General features: G+C 46.0%; 1 protein-coding gene across 22 annotated transcripts in view; it reads left to right on the plus strand.

The window, feature by feature from the left end:
* The window catches only part of SMARCD3 (SWI/SNF related BAF chromatin remodeling complex subunit D3), a 213,751-nt gene that overhangs the window by 101,637 nt on the left and 90,415 nt on the right, over positions 1–21,699 (plus strand). For 20 of the 22 annotated variants that reach the window (XR_012157682.1, XM_073335002.1, XM_073335004.1 and 17 more), the window contains 2 exons: positions 12,108–12,325; positions 16,153–16,195. Coding sequence is in view for 21 of the 22 variants with exons in the window: in XM_073335002.1 (XP_073191103.1) it covers positions 12,108–12,325; positions 16,153–16,195 (261 nt within the window). In the remaining variant the exon portion in view is untranslated. Of the gene's footprint in view, positions 1–4,729; positions 4,944–9,638; positions 9,657–12,107; positions 12,326–16,152; positions 16,196–21,699 lie in introns of those variants that run through there. The other 2 variants (XM_073335013.1, XM_073335015.1) reach the window with 2 other exon arrangements.

The following is a 21,699-nucleotide window of genomic DNA, read 5'->3' on the forward strand; positions in this document are numbered from 1 at the left end:
CTTCATACATTGCTGGGTTCTAAATTAACTGAGGGAACCCTTCAGGAAAAAAGCCTAGACACTACAGTGACCTGTCCAGTATGCAGCCGCAGCCGCCGCCGCCGCCAAGAAAGATAGCAAAATATTAGCATGCATAAAACATGGGATGGAGAATAATATAGAAAATATTCCAATCAGAATCAATGGCATGCTCTCACCTGGAATATGGTGTTTGGTTTTGGTCATCCTAGCTACAAAAAAAGTTAGAGCAGAAAGAGAGGAGGCTCAGAGACTGGAGATAACAATTAGAGGCCTGAAGAAACTTCTTTGTCAGCAGAGAATAAAAAGAGGAGGACTATTTAATTTATGCAGGAAATGAAATAAAGGGGACGAGACAATGATATAAAATCATAGAAGTGTATGACTGAAAGGGCCCTCAATAGGTCATCTAGTCCAGTCCCCTGAACGATAACAAATGGTATAGAGAAGTAAATCGGGCAAGCTTCTTACCTTTTCTCATAATATAAGTACAAGGGCACAGTCAACAAAATTGAAAGATAAGTTTAAAACTGATAAAAGTAAATGATTTTTCCCAGCATGTAACTAGCCTGTGGAACTCACTGCCACAGTAGGTCATTGAGCCCAAGAGCATAATAAGTTAAAAGGGATTAGACAGTCACACAGGTAATAAAAATATAAAATTACATTCAATAGTGTAATTTTTTTTACAAGGGATATACATCTTGCTTCAGAACATAAGCCAACCTGAGACGTGCAGAGGCTATAAAGATACTTCCCCTTTGAATAAGTTATTCCACATCTCTCATGCAGGGCTTCTTGCACCTTCCCTGAAACATCAGGTCTCAGCCATTCTCAGAGACAGGATATTGGAGTTGATGGATCACTGCTTTGCTCTTTAGGGCAATTCCTGTGCTGGGTTATTAGACAAACAGAAACTCAGAGTATGTGCTAGGCAAATTGAGAAAAATTATGAGCAAAACTGATTGGAAGAGAGGAAGGTGATTGGGAATAGTCAAACCATCCCGATGTGTAGAAAGAATAGTAAATATGGCAGGCGACCAGCTTGGTTTAACAGTGAAATCCTTGCTGATCTTAAACCCAAAAAAGAAGCTTACAAGAAATGGAAGACTGGACAAATGACCAGGGAGGAGTATAAAAATATTGCTCAGGCATGCAGGAGCGAAATCAGGAAGGCCAAATCACACTTGGAGTTGCAGCTAGCAAGGGACGTTAAATGTAGCAAGAACGGTTTCTTCAGGTGTGTTAGCAACTAAAAGAAGGTCAAGGAAAGTGTGGGCCCCTTACTGAATGAGGGAGGCAACCTAGTGACAGAGGATGTGGAAAAAGCTAATGTATTTAATGCTTTTTTTGCCTCTGTCTTCACGAACAAGGTCAGCTCCCAGACTACTGCACTGGGCAGCACAGCATGGGGAGGAGGTGACCAGCCCTCTGTGGAGAAAGAAATGGTTCAGGACTATTTAGAAAAGCTGGACGTGCACAAGTTCATGGGGCCGGATGCGCTGCACCCTAGAGTGCTAAAGGAGTTGGCGGTTGTGATTGCAGAGCCATTGGCCGTTATCTTTGAAAACTCATGGCGATCGGGGGAGGTCCCGGATGACTGGAAAAAGGCTAATGTAGTGCCCATCTTTAAAAAAGGGAAGGAGGAGGATCTGGGGAATGACAGGCCATTCAGCCTCACCTCAGTCCCTGGAAAAATCATGGAGCAGGTCCTCAAGGAATCAATTCTGAAGCACTTAGAGGAGAGGAAAGTGATCAGGGACAGTTAGCATGGATTCACCAAGGGCAAGTCATGCCTGACTAATCTAATTGCCTTCTATGACGAGATAACTGGCTCTGTGGATGAGGGGAAAGCAGTGGACGTGTTGTTCCTTGACTTTAGAAAAGCTTTTGATACGGTCTCCCACAGTATTCTTGCCAGCAAGTTAAAGAAGTATGGGCTGGATGAATGGACTATAAGGTGGATAGAAAGCTGGCTAGATTGTCAGGCTCAACGGGTAGTGATCAATGACTCCGTGTCTAGTTGGCAGCCAGTATCAAGCAGAGTGCCCCAAGGGTCGGTCCTGGGGCTGGTTTTGTTCAGTATCTTCATTAATGATCTGGAGGATGGTGTGGATTGCACCCTCAGCAAGTTTGCAGATGACACTAAACTGGGAGGAGAGGTAGATACGCTGAGGGTAGGGATAGGATACCGAGGGCCCTAGACAAATTAGAGGATTGGGCCAAAAGAAATCTGATGAGGTTCAACAAGGACAAGTGCAGAGTCCTGCACTTAGGAAGGAAGAATCTCATGCACTACTACAGACTAGGGACCGAGTGGCTAGGCAGCAGTTCTGCAGAAAAGGACCTAGGGATTACAGTAGATGAAAAGCTGAATATGAGTCAAAGTGTGCCCTTGTTGCCAAGAAGGCTAATGGCATTTTGGGCTGTATAAGTAGGGGCATTGCCAGCAGATCAAGGGACATGATCATTCCCCTCTATTCAACATTGGTGAAGCCACACCTGGAGTACTGTGTCCAGTTTTGGGCCCCACACTACAAGAAGGATGTGGAAAAATTGGAAAGAGTCCAGTGGAGGGCAACAAAAATGATTAGGGGACTGGAACACATGACTTATGAGGAGAGACTGAGGGAACTGGGATTATTTAGTCTGCAGAAGAGAAGAAAGCAACTATCACCCCCCCCCCATTCAACTATTTGAAAGGGGGTTCCAAAGAGGATGGATCTAGTCTGTTCTCAGTGGTACCTGATGACAGAATGAGGAGTATTGGTCTCAAGTTGCAGTGGGGGAGGTTTAGGTTGGATATTAGGAAAAACTTTTTCACTAGGAGGGTGGTGAAGCACTGGAATGGGTTACCTAGGGAGGTGGTGGAACCTCCTTCCTTAGAGGTTTTTAAGGTCAGGCTTGAGAAAGCCCTGGCTGGGATGATTTAGTTGGGGATTGGTCCTGCCTTGAGCAGGGGGTTGGACTCGATGACCTCCTGAGGTCTCTTCCAACCCTGATATTCTATTATTGCCAGCAGATCGAGGGAAGTGATTATTCCTCTCTATTTGGCACTGGTGAGGCCACATCTGGAGTGTTGTGTCCAGTTTTGGGGTCCCCACTGCAGAAAGGGTGTGGACAGATTGGAGAGAGTCCAGCGGAGGACTATGAAAATGATTAGGGGGCTGGGACGCATGACTTATGAGGAGAGCTGGTGGGAACTGGGCTTATTTAGTCTGTGGAAGAGAAGAGTGAGGGGGGATTTGAAAGCAGCCTTTAACTACGTGAAGGTGGGTTCCAAGGAGGATGCAGCTAGGCTGTTCTCAGTGGTGGCAGGTGACAAAACAAGGAGCAATAGTCTTAAGTTGCAGTGTGGGAGGTGCTAATTTCCTTCGATATTAGGAAAAACTATTTTACTAGGAGGGTGGTGAAGCACTGGAATGGGTTCCCTAGGGAGGTGGTGGAATCTCCGTCTTTAGAGATTTTTAAGGTCTGGCTTGACAAAGCCCTGGCTGGGATGATTTAGTTGGGATTGGTCCTGCATTGATCAGGGGGTTTCAGTAGATGGCCTGCTGAGGTCTCTTCCAACCCTAATCGTCTAAGATTCTATGCTTGGGAGAAAAAATTTAGGCAGAAAAAAGTGAATGAAAATTGGGAGGTCTTTAAGAAGTGCTTAGTAGTAGATGGCCAAAACCCCATGAGTCCACAAGAAAGAAAGAGAACAACTTTGGCTAAAAGCCCATTTTGGTTCAATGGGGAATTGAAAGCAGTAATTAGAAGTTTAAAAAAATGTAGATTACAAATGGGAACAAGGGTGAAATAGATAGCAATCACCAGAAGTTATCAAGTATAGAAAATTGATGAAGGTGAGGGCATAAGGGAAAATTCCCTTCCTGGCAGGGTTAAGGACAATAAGATGAAGTTTTTAAAATGTATTAGGAACAAAAGAAATCCAAGCAATTGTATATACCCATTAGTAGATGGAGAGGGTAAATTTGTAAATAATGATGCAAAAAAGGCAGAAGTGCTCAAAAATATTCTGCACTGGGAAAGAAACAGAATGATGTACTTCTGTCATATGAGGAAAATGAAGTACTTTCCAGTCCATCAGTAACTGAAGAGGATATTGAACAACATCTGCTAGGGATAAACATTGTTAAATAATCAAACTTTCAGTCAAGAATCGTAAAAGAGCTGGCTGAGGAGACTCCTGGCCTGCTGATATTAGTTCTTAATAAATCTTGGAATACTGGGGAAATTCCAGAAGACTGAAAGAGTGCTGGTGTTCTGATGCATGCATCGGATGAAATGGGTTTTAGCCCATGAAAGCTTATGCCCAAATAAATTTGTTAGTCTCTAAGGTGCCACAAGGACTCCTCGTTGTTTTTGCTGATACAGACTAACACGGCTACCACTCTGAAACTGGTGTTCTGCCAATATTTAAAAAGGGCAAGTAGGATCGTGGGGAAAATAATGGAAAAGCAGATACACGATTCAATCAGTAAAGAACTGAAGGATGGGAACAAAATTAATGCCAGTCAACTTGATTTTATGGAAAATAAAAAATCCAGTTTCATTTCATGTTGAGATTATAAAGGTGTTTGATAAAGTTAAGTGTGGAGATGACATACACTTGACTTCTGTAAGATGTTTAACTTAGTACCTCAAGCCATTCTGGTTAAAAAATTTGCATGATACAAAATTAATAAAGCACACATTAACTAGAAAGACCTAGCTAATGGATAGCTCTCAAAAAGTAATCATGAATAAGGAATCATCTTCAAATGTGGGTGTTTCTAGTGGGGTTCTTCAGGAATAGGTACTGGATCTGACGCTATTCGACATTTTCATCAATGATCTGGAAGTAAATATTAAATCAGTGCTGATAAAGACTGTGTGTTTCTTCGAAAGACATGCTGTAGTTCAAACTGGAATTATTTTGGGTAAGTTCTTTGGCCTGTGTTATTCAGGAGGTCAGACTAGACTGGGGTAGTCAATAGTTGGACTGTGGGCCAAGTATGGTTCACCAGACACTTTTGAATGGACACCAAAATCTTTTTATTTACTTATTGTTATCGTTGTTGTTGTTTTGTACTATTTTCTCTGAAGTCTAGACCTTGACTATACTTTGACCAAGAAATTTGGACCTTGACAAAAAATAATTGACTACCCCATCTGGCCTTGGAATCTATGAATTTATAAAAAAAGGGTGTTGAAAAATTGGAGGGGGTGCAAAAAAGAGAGACAAATTATTTGAGGGGTGGAGAAAATGCCTTTCAATGAAAGACTTAAGGAACTCAATCTGTATATTTTATCAAAAAGAAGATTGAGAGGTGACTTGATTATAGAGTATAAGTACTTCTATGGGGCGAGAAGACTGAGCACTAAAAGACTCTGTAATCTAGCAGAAAAAGGCATAACAGGACCCAAGGCTGGAAGCAGAAGCCAGACAAATTCAAATTAGAAATACGATACAGATTTTTCACAGTGAGGGAGATTAACCACTGGAACACACTACCAGAAAGGTGGTAGATCTCCATCTTTTGATGTCTTAAAGTACAGACTGAAAGTCTCTTCAAAGATCTGATTTAGCCAAACACAAGTTACTCGTAATAATAAAGAGGTAACAGGGTGAAATGTAGTGGCAATACAGTGCTGCACAGACAATCCAGGAAGTTTTTGGAAAGCGTAGGGGACAGTTTCCTGGAGCAAGTGCTGGAAGAGCCAACTAGGGGCAGAGCTCTTCTTGACCTGCTGCTCACAAATCGGGAAGAATCAGTAGGGGAAGCAAAAGTGGATGGGAACCTGGGAGGCAGTGACCATGAGGTGGTCGAGTTCAGGATCCGGACACAGGGAAGAAAGGAGAGCAGCAGAATATGGACGCTGGACTTCAGAATAGCAGACTTTGACAACCTCAGGGAACTGATGGGTAGGATCCCCTGGGAGAATAACATGAGGGGAAAAGGAGTCCAGGAGAGCTGGCTGTATTTTAAAGAATCCTTATTGAGGTTACAGGGACAAACCATTCCGATGTGTAGAAAGAATAGTAAATATGGCAGGCGACCGGCTTGGCTTAACAGTGAAATCCTTGCGGATCTTAAACATAAAAAAGAAGCTTACGAGAAGTGGAAGATTGGACAAATGACCCAGCAAGAGTATAAAAATGCTGCTCGGGCATGTAGGAATGAAATCAGGAGGGCCAAATCGCACCTGGAGCTGCAGCTAGAAAGAGATGTTAAGAGTAACAAGAAAGGTTTCTTCACGTATGTTGGCAATAAGAAGAAAGCCAAGGAAAGTGTGGGCCCCTTACTGAATGAGGGGGGCAACCTAGTGACAGAGGATGTGGAAAAAGCTAATGTACTCAATGCTTTTTTTGCCTCTATCTTCATGAATAAGGTCAGCTCCCAGACTGCTGCGCTGGGCAACGCAGCAAGGGGAGTAGGTGGCCAGCCCCCTGTGGGGAAAGAAGTGGTTTGGGACTATTTAGAAAAGCTGGACGTGCACAAGTCCATGGGGCCGGACGCATTGCATCCGAGAGTGCTAAAGAAGTTGGCGGCTGTGATTGCAGAGCCATTGGCCATTATCTTTGAAAACTCATGGCGATCGGGGGAGGTACCGGACGACTGGAAAAAGGCTAATGTAGTGCCCATCTTTAAAAAAGGGAAGAAGGAGGTTCCTGGGAACTACAGGCCAGTCAGCCTTACCTCAGTCCCCAGAAAAATCATGGAGCAGGTCCTCAAGGAATCAATCCTGAAGCACTTACACGAGAGGAAAGTGATCAGGAACAGTCAGCATGGATTCACCAAGGGAAGGTCATGCCTGACTAATCTAATCGTCTTCTATGATGAGATTACTGGTTCTGTGGATGAAGGGAAAGCAGTGGATGTATTGTTTCTTGACTTTAGCAAAGCTTTTGACATGGTCTCCCACAGTATTCTTGCCAGCAAGTTAAAGAAGTATGGGCTGGATGAATGCACTATAAGGTGGGTAGAAAGTTAGCTAGATTGTCGGGCTCAACGGGTAGTGATCAATGGCTCCATTTCTAGATGGCAGCCGGTATCAAGTGGAGTGCCCCAAGGGTCGGTCCTGGGGCCAGTTTTGTTCAATATCTTCATAAATGATCTGGAGGATGGTGTGGATTGCATTCTCCGCAAATTTGCGGATGATACTAAACTAGGAGGAGTGGTAGATATGGTGGCAGGTAGGGATAGGATACAGAGGGCCCTAGACAAATTAGAGGATTGGGCCAAAAGAAATCTGATGAGGTTCAACAAGGATAAGTGCCGAGTCCTGCACTTAGGACGGAAGAATCCCATGCACCGCTACAGACTAGGGACCAAATGGCTAGGCAGCAGTTCTGCGGAAAAGGACCTAGGGGTGACAGTGGACGAGAAGCTGGATATGAGTCAACAGTGTGCCCTTGTTGCCAAGAAGGCCATTGGCATTTTGGGATGTATAAGTAGGGGCATAGCCAGCAGATCAAGGGACATGATCGTTTCCCTCTATTCGACATTGGTGAGACCTCATCTGGAGTACTGTGTCCAGTTTTGGGCCCCACACTACAAGAAGGATGTGAAAAAATTGGAGAGAGTCCAGCTAAGGGCAACAAAAATTATTAGGGGTCTGGAACACATGACTTATGAGGAGAGACTGAGGGAACTGGGATTGTTTAGTCTGCAGAAGAGAAGAATGAGGGGGGATTTGATAGCTGCTTTCAACTGCCTGAGAGGTGGTTCCAAAGAGGATGGTTCTAGACTATTCTCAGTGGTAGAAGATGACAAGACAAGGAGTAATGGTCTCAAGTTGCAGTGGGGGAGATTTAGGTTGGATATTAGAAAAAACCTTTTCACTAGGAGGGTGGTGAAACACTGGAATGCGTTACCTAGGCAGGTGGTAGAATCTCCTTCCTTAGAAGTTTTTAAGGTCAGGCTTGACAAAGCCGTGGCTGGGATGATTTAACTGGGGATTGGTCCTGCTTTGAGCAGGGGGTTGGACTAGATGACCTCCTGAGGTCCCTTCCAACCCTGATATTCTATTATTCTATGATTCTATACAGGAGGTCAGACTAGATAATTTGTGGGTTTTTTCTGGCCTTAAATTGTATGAATCTATAAATGAAATTGAGGAGTAGAGTTGGAATTGGGCCCTCCAATTATGGGGACATGGGCTATGTGGATAGTTCTGTTGTAATCCTCAGCAAAGCAGTGGTTCAACAACATTGCAGTTTAAACTGACGTCATTATTTTTTGTAATTAAGCTACACTGAGGTGCATGGAGCTCTTATATCTGATGTCTTCCTTAGTCTGCAGACTGGCAGCATGTTAATTGATCACCATTTTGTTGTACTGGTTTTGTTTGTAACTATAAGAGCTATTATTTATGTATTTGAATGGTTGTATCACCTAGAAGCCCCCATTAAAGATTTGGGGTCCCATTGTGTTAGGCACTGAACACCCACATATCACAAAAAGATGATGGCTGCCTCAAAAAGCTTATGGTCTAGGTATCAGCTTACAATCCTAGAAACAGTGTTTTGTGCATGAAAAATTTTAGCTTGTGCTGCCCAATATGCAGTGATGGGTGGAGTCTGCAGCAAATGCCACAGCTGTGGAATCCTGGAATACTTGGTCCCTGATTATAGGGCATGGGATAGTGCAGGGAACTGGAGGACTAGAATGCTTGCTGGAAATGAGTGAAGTGAGAGATTCTAAGGAGTAGGAATTGAAGCACTGAAATTTCTACTTAGTAACTCTGTGATAGACATTAGAGAAGGCAATGTCTATTAGGTCATATTTATAGTCATCCTGGAAAGAGAGGAGAGGCTGTAAAGGATTATTTACAGCCCTTTTTCCTATACTTGTTCCAGTCCAATTTTAAATGTTGCTGTCAATTGGGCTTTCACCACTTCCTTGAGAGACTATTACCAAAAGGCAGGGTTCCCTAAGATACAGTCTTAATTTCGTCCTATTACTCCGAGTGATACCACTACTTATCGCTCTAGAAAAGTCTTCTCCCTTGTGGGTGTTCAAACCTGTCATTAATAGCTGCCATCATGTGCTGCCAGCACCTTGGATGCTGTTGCCTAGCCAAGCTGTACTGTGCTCTTTTACATTTGGACATTTTTGTTCTTTTTAAAACTTCTCATTTGTCAATCTCTTTACATTATTGAAGAGCCCAGGGTTGAGGGCTGCATTCCAGATGGAGTCCCCCTGGAGCATGGAGGCATGGTACCTTTATTGGGCTCCAGGGGGACTCCAACTGGAATACAGCACTCAACCTTGGGCTCTTCATATGCAACCCAAAACTGACCTAGCTTTTTTACAGCCATTTTGCATTGTAAACTGCCATCTAACTTGCTGGACTATTTCAGGCATTGCTGCTCTTCTCGTTTGCTTCTCCCATTGCCTGTCCACATTTCAGATTAGTTTCCTGCAGCTGCACAGATTCAGCCTGAGTCTCATTTTGTCATTTCAGTCTTTTAGGTGCTCTGTTGTTAAAGTTCTTGTAACAGGACTCTTGTGTCTGCAGTAAGAATGCAAAGAGAAGCACAATCATATTAAAACCAGGAGATGTGCAGTCTTGTGCCGTCCTTCATCTGTACTATATGACAGGAGGAAGCTGCTTGAGAAAAGGGGAGGAGGAGAGACACTGAGGAGGTGAGAGAATTGAATTGGAAGGGAGGAGAGTGAGAAACAAAAGACAGGACAAGCTGTAAAACAGAAGAAAGGAGAGACTGGAAAGGATGAAGGAGAGAGGCAGCACCTCATGGCAATGCGGAGCATGCTGCTGTCTGGAGGGGCCTAAGGCACTGACAATGTGCTCAGCTCTGCACAAGACACAGTACCGACAGGCCTTCCCCTCAGGAGCACAGAGAAGACCAGATGCACTAGGGCACCCTGAGGAGGATATTAGATTAGGTGTTGCCTCCTTGTCCTCTCCTCTGGCATTCAAAGTTTGTTCCACATCTAAGGACAGCGTAGAAGAAGGTGCAGAGGTGGGGGTGGGAGAAGGAAAGTAATTAGGCAAAGCAGGGGGTGGACAAGGTGTGAGGGGGACATAAGAATTTAAATGGAAGATGTCAGCCAGAATAGTACTAACCATATTTCTTGGTGGAGCTACTCTTCCTCTGTGACAGGCGATATTTGTTTGGTACCCACACTGTTTTAATGCCCAACAAGAAAAAGGGGAGCCAACAGGAAGTTCAGAAAGTAGGATATAGGCCAGTAACTGGGTTGGCCCACCCAACTTTGCTATTCTGGCCATAATTCGTCCTTTGCAGACACAGATAGCTGGGCCCACAATCTTGTTTCTCCTGGCCAGGCAGTTTTCAAGGGAGTGGACATGGGGCAGCAGAGCTGCGGTGATTGACAGGCAACAGCAGGGCCCACAGTCCGTTTTCTCCATGCTGGAAGGCAGCCACGGTTTGTGGATTGACAGCCAACAGGAGATTCTAAATACAAGATTTAGTGTGAAGTATTTTTAAGCCATTTCCTTTTGCTGACTGCTGGGTTTGGGGGGTGGGGAGTGTGGTGGAGGAGAGAGCCATAGTTTCCAAAGAGTTGTCATAACAGTGTTTGCAGCTCAGCCAATGGTACAGGCTGGGACAGGTGAAGAAGTTCTCGGCTGTATACAAAGGCTTCTCTTTTACTGGTTTACTGCCCCCTCCCTCTCCTTTACCCAGTTGCAGCTCCCACAGTCAGTCTCCCATACTAGCTCTATTATCTGCACTCACTAGCCATGCCCACTCTGTCTTCTGAGCTGGTCTCTCCTCTATCCCCCTCCCATTAACAGTGCAAGCAAAGGTTGTCTGTGCCTCTGCCCCTAAGCCCTCCTATAATTTTCTGTTACTATCCACACCGCCCCTACCTTCACTCTAACATTCTGCCACCTCTGTAATGCAACCAGCCCCTTGGAATCTAAGGAAGAGCTATTTTCTAAGGCTTATGAGGAGCAGGGAGCCTGATGAGGTTTGGTGTTGGTGGGTGGGGTAGTATAGTATACTGGCTAGCTAGTCTGGAGGTGTGGACTAAGCTCCTGGCTTTTGTGATGTTTATGTGGACTGTTCTGTTAAACACTTGCTCACTACCTGCGGCTGGAGCAGGTGCTTTGTTATCTGATCTATACATCACTTGCGCATTGGACTCAGAAGTCATCAAAGAACTCATTGGTGCATACACCATGCTCTGTCAAGAGTGATGGTGCCATTGAAATCATAATAAATAAGGGTAACAGTTTGATGTGTCCAGGAGTTGGGCTTGCATTTTTAAAATGAGATTAATCTTGGTGATTGATTCTTGGAGGGCTATACCTCTTTAGGGCTAGGACTGACTTTATGCTGTGTTTTGTATAGCACTGATCTCATGGTCTGACTCAAAACCACTGAAGTCAATGGAGATGTCAGGAGACTTTAGCATTCCTAAGGAAATGTTATCAGGCTCTCATGTTCCCCTGTTATTGGGGAATGCCTGATCAAAGAGATGACTCTTTTCTGTAGCCACATCTTCTCACTTTATAGGCTTATTCTGATCCTTGGTGATAGTGTATCCTGAAGTGGAAGGCCTTTATGGAGAACTCTCTTCCCCCAGTACTTTAAAGTTTCACCTTTGACTGCCAGCTATAATGTCCCTTGATCACAGTAGCTCAGTCAGCATAAAGGATCACTGGTGTGATATGGTGTCATCATCAGTCTTGATTAACATGTAGACCACAGCATGTTGGCCCAGATGTAGCTTCTACATGATCTTTACGGTCAGTCCAAGAGAGAATGCTGCAGTAATCTGGCCTGGATCTGTCACCCACCCGCTCAACATCTAATTTTATCAAACAAAATTACTTACCCAGCCGCTCAACATCTTGCTGTGTGAAGTATTTTTCCTTACTACCTCCCAGCCTACTCTCTTATCAGGTTCCTCTCTCTAATGACCAAAAAGTGCCAGGCCTGAGTCCATCACTTTGTCCTGCTGCATTGGTGCTTATTAGAATGGTCAAAGCTTGGAAACTTTATGGTCTTTACATGGGAGCTAGTTGCTGCCGTCATGCCAACCCCTTTGCTGTTGCAATAACTGTGACCAAACAGACATTTTATTTCTGTTTTGCTTCCTCCCTAGCGCCCTGGGATGCCATCAGGTGCTCGAATGCCCCACCAGGGGGCTCCAATGGGTCCCCCAGGCTCACCCTACGTTGGAAGCCCCTCAGTGCGCCCTGGGATGCCCCAAACAGTGATGGAACCAACACGAAAGCGCACAGCACCTCAGCAGGTGCAGCAACCGCAGGTGCAACCGCAGGTGCAGCCGCAGCAGCAAGCAACTCCGACCCGAACCCGGAGGTGAGCGCACTGCAAGAGAAGAAGGGAGGGTACCTGTGGGAGGAAGAACCAGCCTCCTTTGCAACTGTGTGACAGCCTTAAACATGTAGGCAACAAATCAGTGGATTTATAGGTAAGGCTACGTTTTAGTCATGGGTATTTTTAGTAAAAGTCAGGGACAGGTCACCGGCAGTAAACAAAAATTCACAGCCTGTGACCTGTCCCTGACTCTTACTAAAAACGCCCATGACTAAAACGTGTGGCGGGGGCTGCCCAGGGGCCCTGCGGGTGCTGAGGCAGAGCAGCCCAGGTGCCGGGGAGGCATGAGCGACAACGCGCAGCCTGGGACCCCTGCCGGTGCTGGGAGGCAGGGGGTTGGCGGGGCCAGTAGGCTCCCTGCTGGCTCCGCGCCTCCCTTTCCTCACCCCCAGCAGCAGAGTTTGGGTGTGGGAGGGGATAGGGGGTGGGGCCTTGGACAGGTTGAGGCAGGCTCTGGGTGGCGCTTACATGGGGACGTCCTCCTCACTCCCTGCTAGGCAGAAGTGTGGCTAGGCAGCTCTGCAGGCTGCCTCCGCCCGCAGGCACCGCCCCTGCAGTTCCCATTGGCCGCAGTTCCTGGTCAATGGGAGCTGTGAAGCCAGCACTCTGGGTGGAGGCAGGTGTGCAGAGCCACCTGGCCACGCCTCCGCCTAGCAGCTGAACAAGGGGGATGTCGCTGCTTCCGGGGAGCCCCCCAGATAAGTGCCGCCCAGAGCGTGCCTCACCCCAACCCGTGCCCCAACCCTTTGCCCCTTCCACCCCCAAACTCTGCTGCATGTGTGCGTGTGTGTGTATGTGTGGCCTGAGACTGCCCCAGCAGCAGCCGGTGCGTCTGGCTCAGGGGCTGCCTGAGCTGTCCCTGAGCCAGGCGCACTGGCTGCTGCAGAAGTCACGGAAAGTCACGGAATCCATGACTTCCGTGACCTCTTTGACAAACTCGCAGCCTTATTTATAGGGTGTATGCTGCTTGGAGCAGGGACTGTGACAATGCAAAATTCACTGAATAGTTTTTCATTGGTGAATTGTCTCTGAGCAGATCTTGATTTCTATTCATTTTCTTGTTATTTGGAGTTATTAGAATGTTTGGTGCATGTTTCAGGCTATGGGGTCTAGTTGTATTTAATCTATAGAGTATTTGCTAACTACTTATTTTGACTTTGTCTTCAACTCTTTGTTGTTTGTGATATATGACTGGTCACATATTTTGCATAATAATACTCCTGCTCCCTGATTGGTTAACTGAATATTTTATAAACAGGAGCAGGCAAATCAGAGATTTCAGCTTCGTAGCGTGAATACTTATACCGTGAGCACTAATGCAAAATGCATTTTCATAAATATTCATGAGATGTTCATTGTCTACAAACATTCTCTGGTGAAATTCACTAATGAAATTTACAGGAAGTAACTAGCTAGAGTTGGAGGGGGGCATTTTTGATGTGTATGTACTTTTCTGGCAGAATTTGCCCATCTTTAATCTCATACAACACCCAGTGCACTGCTGGCAATTAAATAAAGTGTGAGCCAATTCCTCAAGCCTAGATTTATGGCTGATAAGTGCTTGAGGGACATTCACCTACAGACTCTGCACAATGACTGTGCAAACATTATGGGTACTTGCAGGGTCAGGCAATGTATTAGTGGTGTCAGTACATATGGTTGCATGTAATACCTGCTTCTTTAGGTTCAGTGCACTGGGAGCTCCTGTGAGTCCAGGGTATTTGCACTGCAGCATCTAGCAAGCGTTAAGAGTGTGTACTGAGAATGTCCATGTATCTGGGATGCACCCTAGAAAGGCCCCAGCAGCAAGAGTGTTAGTGGATTAAGGGTGAGTGCAGTTCCCAAGGGTCGTCACATGGGAATTAGTCTGTTTCATGTCCCCGTTACAGAAGAAAACACCTTCTTATCCTCAGATTTTCTTGCCGTTTGAAACCCTGTTGTAGCGAGTGAGCCCTGCTCACCTGAAGCCTTCCAGGAGGCACCAAAAGGCTTCCAGTGTTTCCTCCATCATATCTCCTCTCCATGGAGTTTATTGTATTCTTTACCCTGGTTTTCTTTCCCTCCCCTGTCCCCTTCTCAGAAGTTCCTCTGCTTTCCCCGCGCTAACTCCCCTACCATCTCTGGCAGGCTTAGGGGAGGGGGTAAATATCCTTGCCACGGGAGGCTCGGTGTAGGCAGAAAGGGGATAAATTCCCTGGTCTCTATCAGACTTTGGGGGAATGGATGGGGTGTAATGCCCCTTCAGTTTTACTGGGTGCTCCAGGTCACATTCCCATTTCCTTTAGGCTCTGGCTCACCCAGTCACTGTTTCTCGCCTGCAATTATTGTGGCATTACCTCCTTAACTGTCATTTCTGGGGTGTTTTTTTCCTTCTCCAGCTGTTCCCTAGGTCTGGTGAGAGTCACTAGCCCCTCCCTCTGTGGCCAGGCCAGAGGCACTAGCTCCTCCCTTGCCCCTACCCCTGACCCCCATGCTCTCCCCCTAGATCAGATCAGAATCCCAGCCCCGCCCCCAGAAACTGCCATGGAATGTTTCGGCTCCAGCATTTCTCACTTCCTAAAGGGGCCACTGTCTCAAGAGGGCATCCTGCCCATGTGGCCAGTGGATGGGTGTGTAAATACTCTGGGCCAAATCGAGAGCTGGGCCAGAGGGAGGGAGGGTCAGTTTACATTCCCACCCCCACAAACAGTGCCTCGGGCCTGGCCCCAAGAAGAGAAGAGAAACTGGTGTCCCAGGCCCCACTCAGGAGGAAGGCTGCACATCGCTAGTGAGTGTGGGAAGGGCATGTACCGCCCCTGGAAAAAGGTGAAAACATCGGTCCTGGGGAGACAGAAACTAAGGGGTCCTCAGGAGAAATGGGAATGGAGGAGGGGGGACAGGAGCAGCCCCAGGGCCTGGTGGGGGCGGGGAGGGGCCTTCCCTCATTCGCCTCCCAGAGATGGACTGATTGATCCCCTGCTCAAGGGATGGAAGTGTCACTCCTCTGAGCAGAGGGGGGCCAAGTTTCTCCTCTCTCTGAACTGCTGGGGCTGCAAGGAAACGGCTTGATGGGCACCGACAGTGTGTGCAGTTTAAAGTCAAAATCCAGGGACACTGCCTTTGCCTGATTCCAATTTCATCAGCATGCCTTATGCACACACTGTGCCTCATATAGAGGGGTGTGTGTGTGTGTGTATACACACCTGTGCTTGGAACGTAGATGCATAATATATATATTTATATATACACACACAGATATACATGTCCATACATGCTTGTGTAATTCACATGTGTACATACACATACCCGTGTGTGTACAATCACACACACACACACACACCTCCTTCCATGGACATGCATGGACACACATTAGGATATCTGTTTGAACAATCAATCGACAGACATGCACCATCAAGTATGCACATATGTATATACACACAAATGTATGGATACATATCTACATATGGCTACACACACTCCTACATAAATGCTCTCGCACAGACTCTCACAGTCATAATGTATTCATAGATCACACACACACGCACACACACTGCTGCCCCATACTATAGAGGACCCTGCGGTCACAGAACTTGAAGACTTCTTTTTCCAAGGTGTGTGACAGAAAGCCCTGATTTTTTCTTAGTTGCCCCCACCCCTCGGAATGGCTGAGAGAGGGGGTCCTAAGTACTGGGTAAGGCTGAGACCTCTTTGCCGACACATGCACAGCTGTGCACCAGCATGTGGAGATGTCAGGGTAATTTAGCAGGTGGCCTCGTTACTCCTAGATCTGTCACCATGGTAACGTGTTTTTTTCTTTAAAAAATGTACAGTGCCAAGAGGAGGAAGATGGCTGACAAAATTCTCCCTCAGAGGGTGAGTCACTTTCATTTCCTATTCACTTCACAGTCTGCTCAGCACCTTTGTTTATTCAGATGGATTTTAACAAATACTTTCACTTTTTGTTTAAAGATGTCTAATTAAAAAGTAAGTAGCCTGCTGGGTGAAAGTCTAGAGAGTGAGGCCAATGCTGGGGCTGGGAGTGTGGAGCAGAGCTCAGCCTGTGCCCTCCTTGTGTGAAGGGTTAGCCCTGCTGACACTGCTGCATGCAGGGAGGGCCAGGGAGCTGGGCTGCAAAGGACACAATTAGGCACTTGTGCCCTCTGGATTTTGAAGGGGTTTTAAATCAATGTTTCTGTGGGTAGCCAAACGCAGGTTCAGAGTTCAACACCTGCCTGCAGGAGATGGGCTCCTCCTCACATTACAGTGGCCCAGCAGTTCATTCAGCTCCTCGTTTTCAACCATATTCTCTTGCAAGTAAACTGTCTTAATCAATGTCTACAACAGGGCTAAAAGGGTCTAGATTATCCAGAGAATTAACTTGGGTGTCCCTGAGAATTACTCTAGTTGCCTTTGTGTGGCCCTCTACATGCACCTGATCTGACTCACTTCCTCCCCACTGCTTAAACTCTCTAACTTTCTTTTGCAAGCCCCTGACCTCCTCCTCTCTGCTGGCATCCCCTTACTTTTAAGCTAGCATGCAAACCCCATAACACGTGCCCTGACCTGAATTGCCCCCACCTTCCCTTGGAGCAAAACCCTCACATCATCTCACCCCGATACCCTCCTGTTCACCCCTCCCCCAACAACCATCTGGTCCCAAAAGACAAACTATAGCCTTCACAACAAGCAACTTTATATCAATCACTTGATACTAGCCTCTCTTCCACTACCATTCCTCACTCCAGATGCCAACACCCCTTTGATAGGCACTCAGAACCCTTCCACAACTCATCAGTCAGCCTCCCTTCCCTTTGCTAGCATTTATTTCCAGCTTCCGAGCTCTTCCTTTATCCCCCATAAGTAGATGGGCCAACCATTCCAACACATTAATTGTCTCTTGGCCCCTGTGAGATGCAGGTGTCTTGTCCCACAACTGTGAACCCTTTCTCTGCAGCCTCCTGCTCTGAAAGACCCAGGCCTAACCTTCTAGTCTTAGAACATAACCAGTTTTCAGGTGTTGCTGCTTTAGGAATTGGGTTGGAATTAAACCCAGGAACTTCATGATACTCACATTCTCCTAAATTTTTTATGTCTGCTCCGTAGGGAGCCTGTCCTTTCCGAGAATGGGAGTTCAGGCTCTATATTCTTTCAGCTTTGTCTCTTTCGCACACTGGTCCCCAGTGGGCCCCACCCAGCTTAGACTGTTAGATCATAAAGTCAGAAGAGACCATTGTGGTCATCTAATCCTGGCCATAGAATTTTCCAGAATTAATTCCCATTTGAACTACAGCAGATCTTTTCGAAAAAACATCCAACCTTGATTTAAAAATTTCCAGTGAGAGAAAATCCACCATACTCCTTAGTAAACTTTTCCAGTGGTTAATTACCCTCACTGTTAAAAACTTGTTTTATTTCTAGTCTGAATTTGTGTAGCTTCAATTTCCAGCCTTTGGCTCTTGTTATACCTTTGTCTGCTAAACTGAAGAGCCTTCTATTATCAAATGTCTGTTTCCCATGTAGGTACTTGTAGACTGTGATCAAGTCATCCCTTCACTTTCTCTTTGATAAACTAAACGGATTGAGTTCCTTGCATCTTTCACTACAAGGCAGGTTTTCCAATCCTTTCATCATTTGAATGGCTCTTCTCTGAACCCAATTTATCAACATCTTTCTGGACCACAGAACTGGACAAGGTATTCTAGAAGCAGTTGCACCACTGCCAAATACAAAGATCTTTGAGAGATACCCTTCTATTTTATGTGGTGAGAATGGAAGTTATTCCCATGTTTGTTAAAGGCTGCAGTTTCCCCCCTTCCCAAAACAAAAGCACATAGCTCCCGCAAATGGAACTGACTCCACTGGCAGCAAAAGACCTATCTTTATTTATTCAATTACTGGTAACTCAGTGGTGTTTAAGGCCTTTTCTACACTACGGAATTTTACCCAAAAGCTGCACTGGTGGTAGCACCAGAGAGAGCCTTTGTATAGACAAAATGTGGCTTTCGCTGTTTTTAATCACTATGTCAGCTAAATCATTGATACAGTGATAAAAGCCCTGGAAGTGGCCAGAGTTTCATCTACAGTAGGTTTTCCACCAGTGCAGCTGAGTAATCTCAAACTAACTATGTAATTTAATCTTTTCCAGACTTCTTCTCTCCTCCTCCCTATCACTCCCTTCTGGGGTAGGTGAATAGGATAAATATCACCTCTTCCATTAACTGGAAAATCTCTAGCTGTGGTTATTGGGAGTATGCACAATTCATGCTTCCAAGTCTCATGAGAGCTTTCTATCCAATCAGTGGCTGGATATAGACCCCCCCACACCACTCTCCCCCATGTGACCTATATAGTATGTGATAAATATTTTTCAGTCATTCCTCAGCCATTTTGTTGCCTTTCTCCTAATGCTTCCTGGAGGTTGAGGGAAAGTCTCAAAACAAATTGTACTCACTCTTAAAAACTATCTTGTTTTCTGAGTAAGGAGTGGGGAAAAGTAGTGAGAATGAGTGGTTTCCTCACTGTAGGCTGCTGGTTCCAGCAGTGGCCTTGGCAGAGAGGCTGGAGAATGGGCAAACAGATCACACCTACTTGGACACACACATGCTCTGATTAAGCCTGTACTGCAGCCAGTCAATGCTGGAACTTCGTACTGCTCTCTGCTGAGAGCCAGCACAGCTGCTACCATTGTTAGCTGCTTGAGTTGTGCTTAATTTTGCATATATTTAATTGTACACAGCCAGCTCAGCCTAGCGTGACACACAGGCAGACATGTTGAAAAATTACAAGGCTGAGAGTTTAGTGGGTTATATTCAGCAACATTAACTTCAAATCTGTTTCTTCCTCTTTCCCTCACATCACCTCCACCTCATGGTCTTTTTCAAACCTTATACCCATCCCACTTGCTCCCATGCCCTCCTGGTCTTCTCCTGTTCTCTCTGAATGCCAGTTCCATCTCAAAAAAGATCACAGCCATCCATCACCTCTTCATCCTCTGTTCCCTGTGGTCTCTTGGCTCTCAAGACCTGGATCCCGCATCTGACAGCCTCTGTAGACTCCCTCTCTTATGGTGGTCACTTCTCTCAAAGTCTCTTCCTTGAATTGTCCCAAAAGAAACATGATGGGCTGTCATGCTCCCCTCCTTTGGCTCCAGCCCTTCATGCCTTCTCCCCTGAACAGCACTCATCTGTTTCTTAGAATCATAGAATATCAGGGTTGGAAGGGACCTCAGGAGGTCATCTAGTCCAACCCCCTGCTCAAAGCAGGACTAGCACCAACTAAATCATCCCAGCTAGGGCTTTGTCAAGCCTGACCTTAAAAACTTCTAAAGAAGGCGATTCCACCACCTCCCTAGGGAACCCATTCCAGTGCTTCACCACCCTCCTAGTGAAAAAGTTTTTCCTAACATCCAACCTAAACCTCCCCCACTGCAACTTGAGACCATTACTCCTTGTTCTGTCTTCTCCCCTTCCATGTCCTCTCTCCTTTTCCCCTTCCCCGCCCACCCAGCTTCTTCCACATCCACCTTCTTCTCCGACTCTGATTCATGACTCTCCATGTGTTAGCAACAAGAAGGTGGCCAGGGAAAGTGTGGGCCTGTTACTGAATGGGGGAGGCAACCTAGTGACAGAGGATATGGAAAAAGCTAATGTACTCAATACTTTTTTTGCCTCTGTCTTCATGAACAAGGTCAACTCCCAGACTACTGCACTGGGCAGCACAGTATGGGGAGGAGGTGACCATCCCTCTTTGGAAAAAGAAGTGGTTCAGGACTATTTAGAAAAGCTGGATGAGCACAAGTTCATGGGGCCGGATGTACTGGATCCGAGAGTGCTAAAGGAGTTGGCAGATGAGATTGCAGAGCCATTGGCCATTAACTTTGAAAACTCATGGTGATTCGGGGAGGTCCTGGATGACTGGAAAAAGGCTAATGTGTAGTACCCATCTTTAAAAAAGGGAAGATCCTGGGAACTACAGGCCAGTCAGCCTCACTTCAGTCCCATGAAAAATAATGGAGCATGTCCTCAAGGAATCAGTTTTGAAGCACTTAGAGGAGAGGAAAGTGATTGGGAACAGTCAGCATGGATTCACCAAGGGCAAGTCATGCCTGACTAACCTACTTGCCCTCTATGATGAGATAACTGGCTCTGTGGATGAGGGGAAAGCAGTGGACGTGTTGTTCCTTGACTTTAACAAAGCTTTTGACATGTTCTCCCACAGTATTCTTGCCAGAAAGTTAAAGAAGTATGGGCTGGATGAATGGACTATAAGGTGGAGAGAAAGCTGGCTAGATTGTCGGGCTCAATGGGTAGTGATCAATGGCTCCATGTCTAGGTGGCAGCCAGTATCAAGCGGAATGCCCCAAGGGTCAGTCCTTGGGCCAGTTTTGTTCAATATCTTCATTAATGATCTGGAGGATGGCATGGATTGACCCTCAGCAAGTTTGCAGATGACACTAAACTGGAAGGAGAGGTAGATACGCTGGAGGGTAGGGATAGGATACAGAGGGTGCTAGACAAATTAGAGGATTGGGCCAAAAGAAATCTGATGAGGTTCAACAAGGACAAGTGCAGAGCCCTGCACTTAGGACAGAAGAATCTCATGCACCGCTACAGACTAGGGACCGAATGACTCAGCAGCAGTGCTGCAAAAAAGGACCTAGGGGTTACAGTGGACGAGAAGCTGGATATGAGTCAACAGTGTGCCCTTGTTGCCAAGAAAGCTAACAGCATTTTGGGGTGTATAAGTAGGAGCATTGGCAGCAGATCGAGGGACGTGATCATTCCCCTCTATTCGGCATTGGTGAGGCCTCATCTGTCGTCCTGTGTCCAGTTTTGGGCCCCACACTACAAGAAGGATGTGGAAAAATTGGAAAGAGTCCCACGGAGGGCAACAAAAATGATTAGGGGTCTGGAACACATGACTTATGAGGAGAGGCTGAGGGAACTGGGATATTTAGTCTGCGGAAGAGAAGAATGAGGGGGGATTTGATAGCAGTTTTCAACTACCTGAAGGGGGCGTTCCAAAGAGGATGGATCCAATCTGTTCTCAGTGGTACCAGATGACAGAACAAGGAGTAATGGTCTCACGTTGCAATGGGGGAGGTTTAGGTTGGATATTAGGAAAAACTTTTTCACTGGGAGGGTGGTGAAACACTGGAATGCGTTACCTAGGGAAGTGGTAGAATCTCCTTCCTTAGAAGTTTTTAAGGTCCGGCTTGACAAAGCCGTGCCTGGGAAGTCAGGCCAGGAATCTTGACTCTCCGTACTGTGCACATTGCTTCTCAAAAACAAGTGGATTGAGAAATAATTCACATTCAAAGTGGGGAGAAGAAAATGCAGCCTTCCTTGGAGCTGACTGTATTCTACGGTTGATGAGTT

Source organism: Lepidochelys kempii, chromosome 2 (genome assembly GCF_965140265.1).
Source record: "Lepidochelys kempii isolate rLepKem1 chromosome 2, rLepKem1.hap2, whole genome shotgun sequence".
NCBI classification, from domain to species: Eukaryota; Metazoa; Chordata; order Testudines; family Cheloniidae; genus Lepidochelys; species Lepidochelys kempii.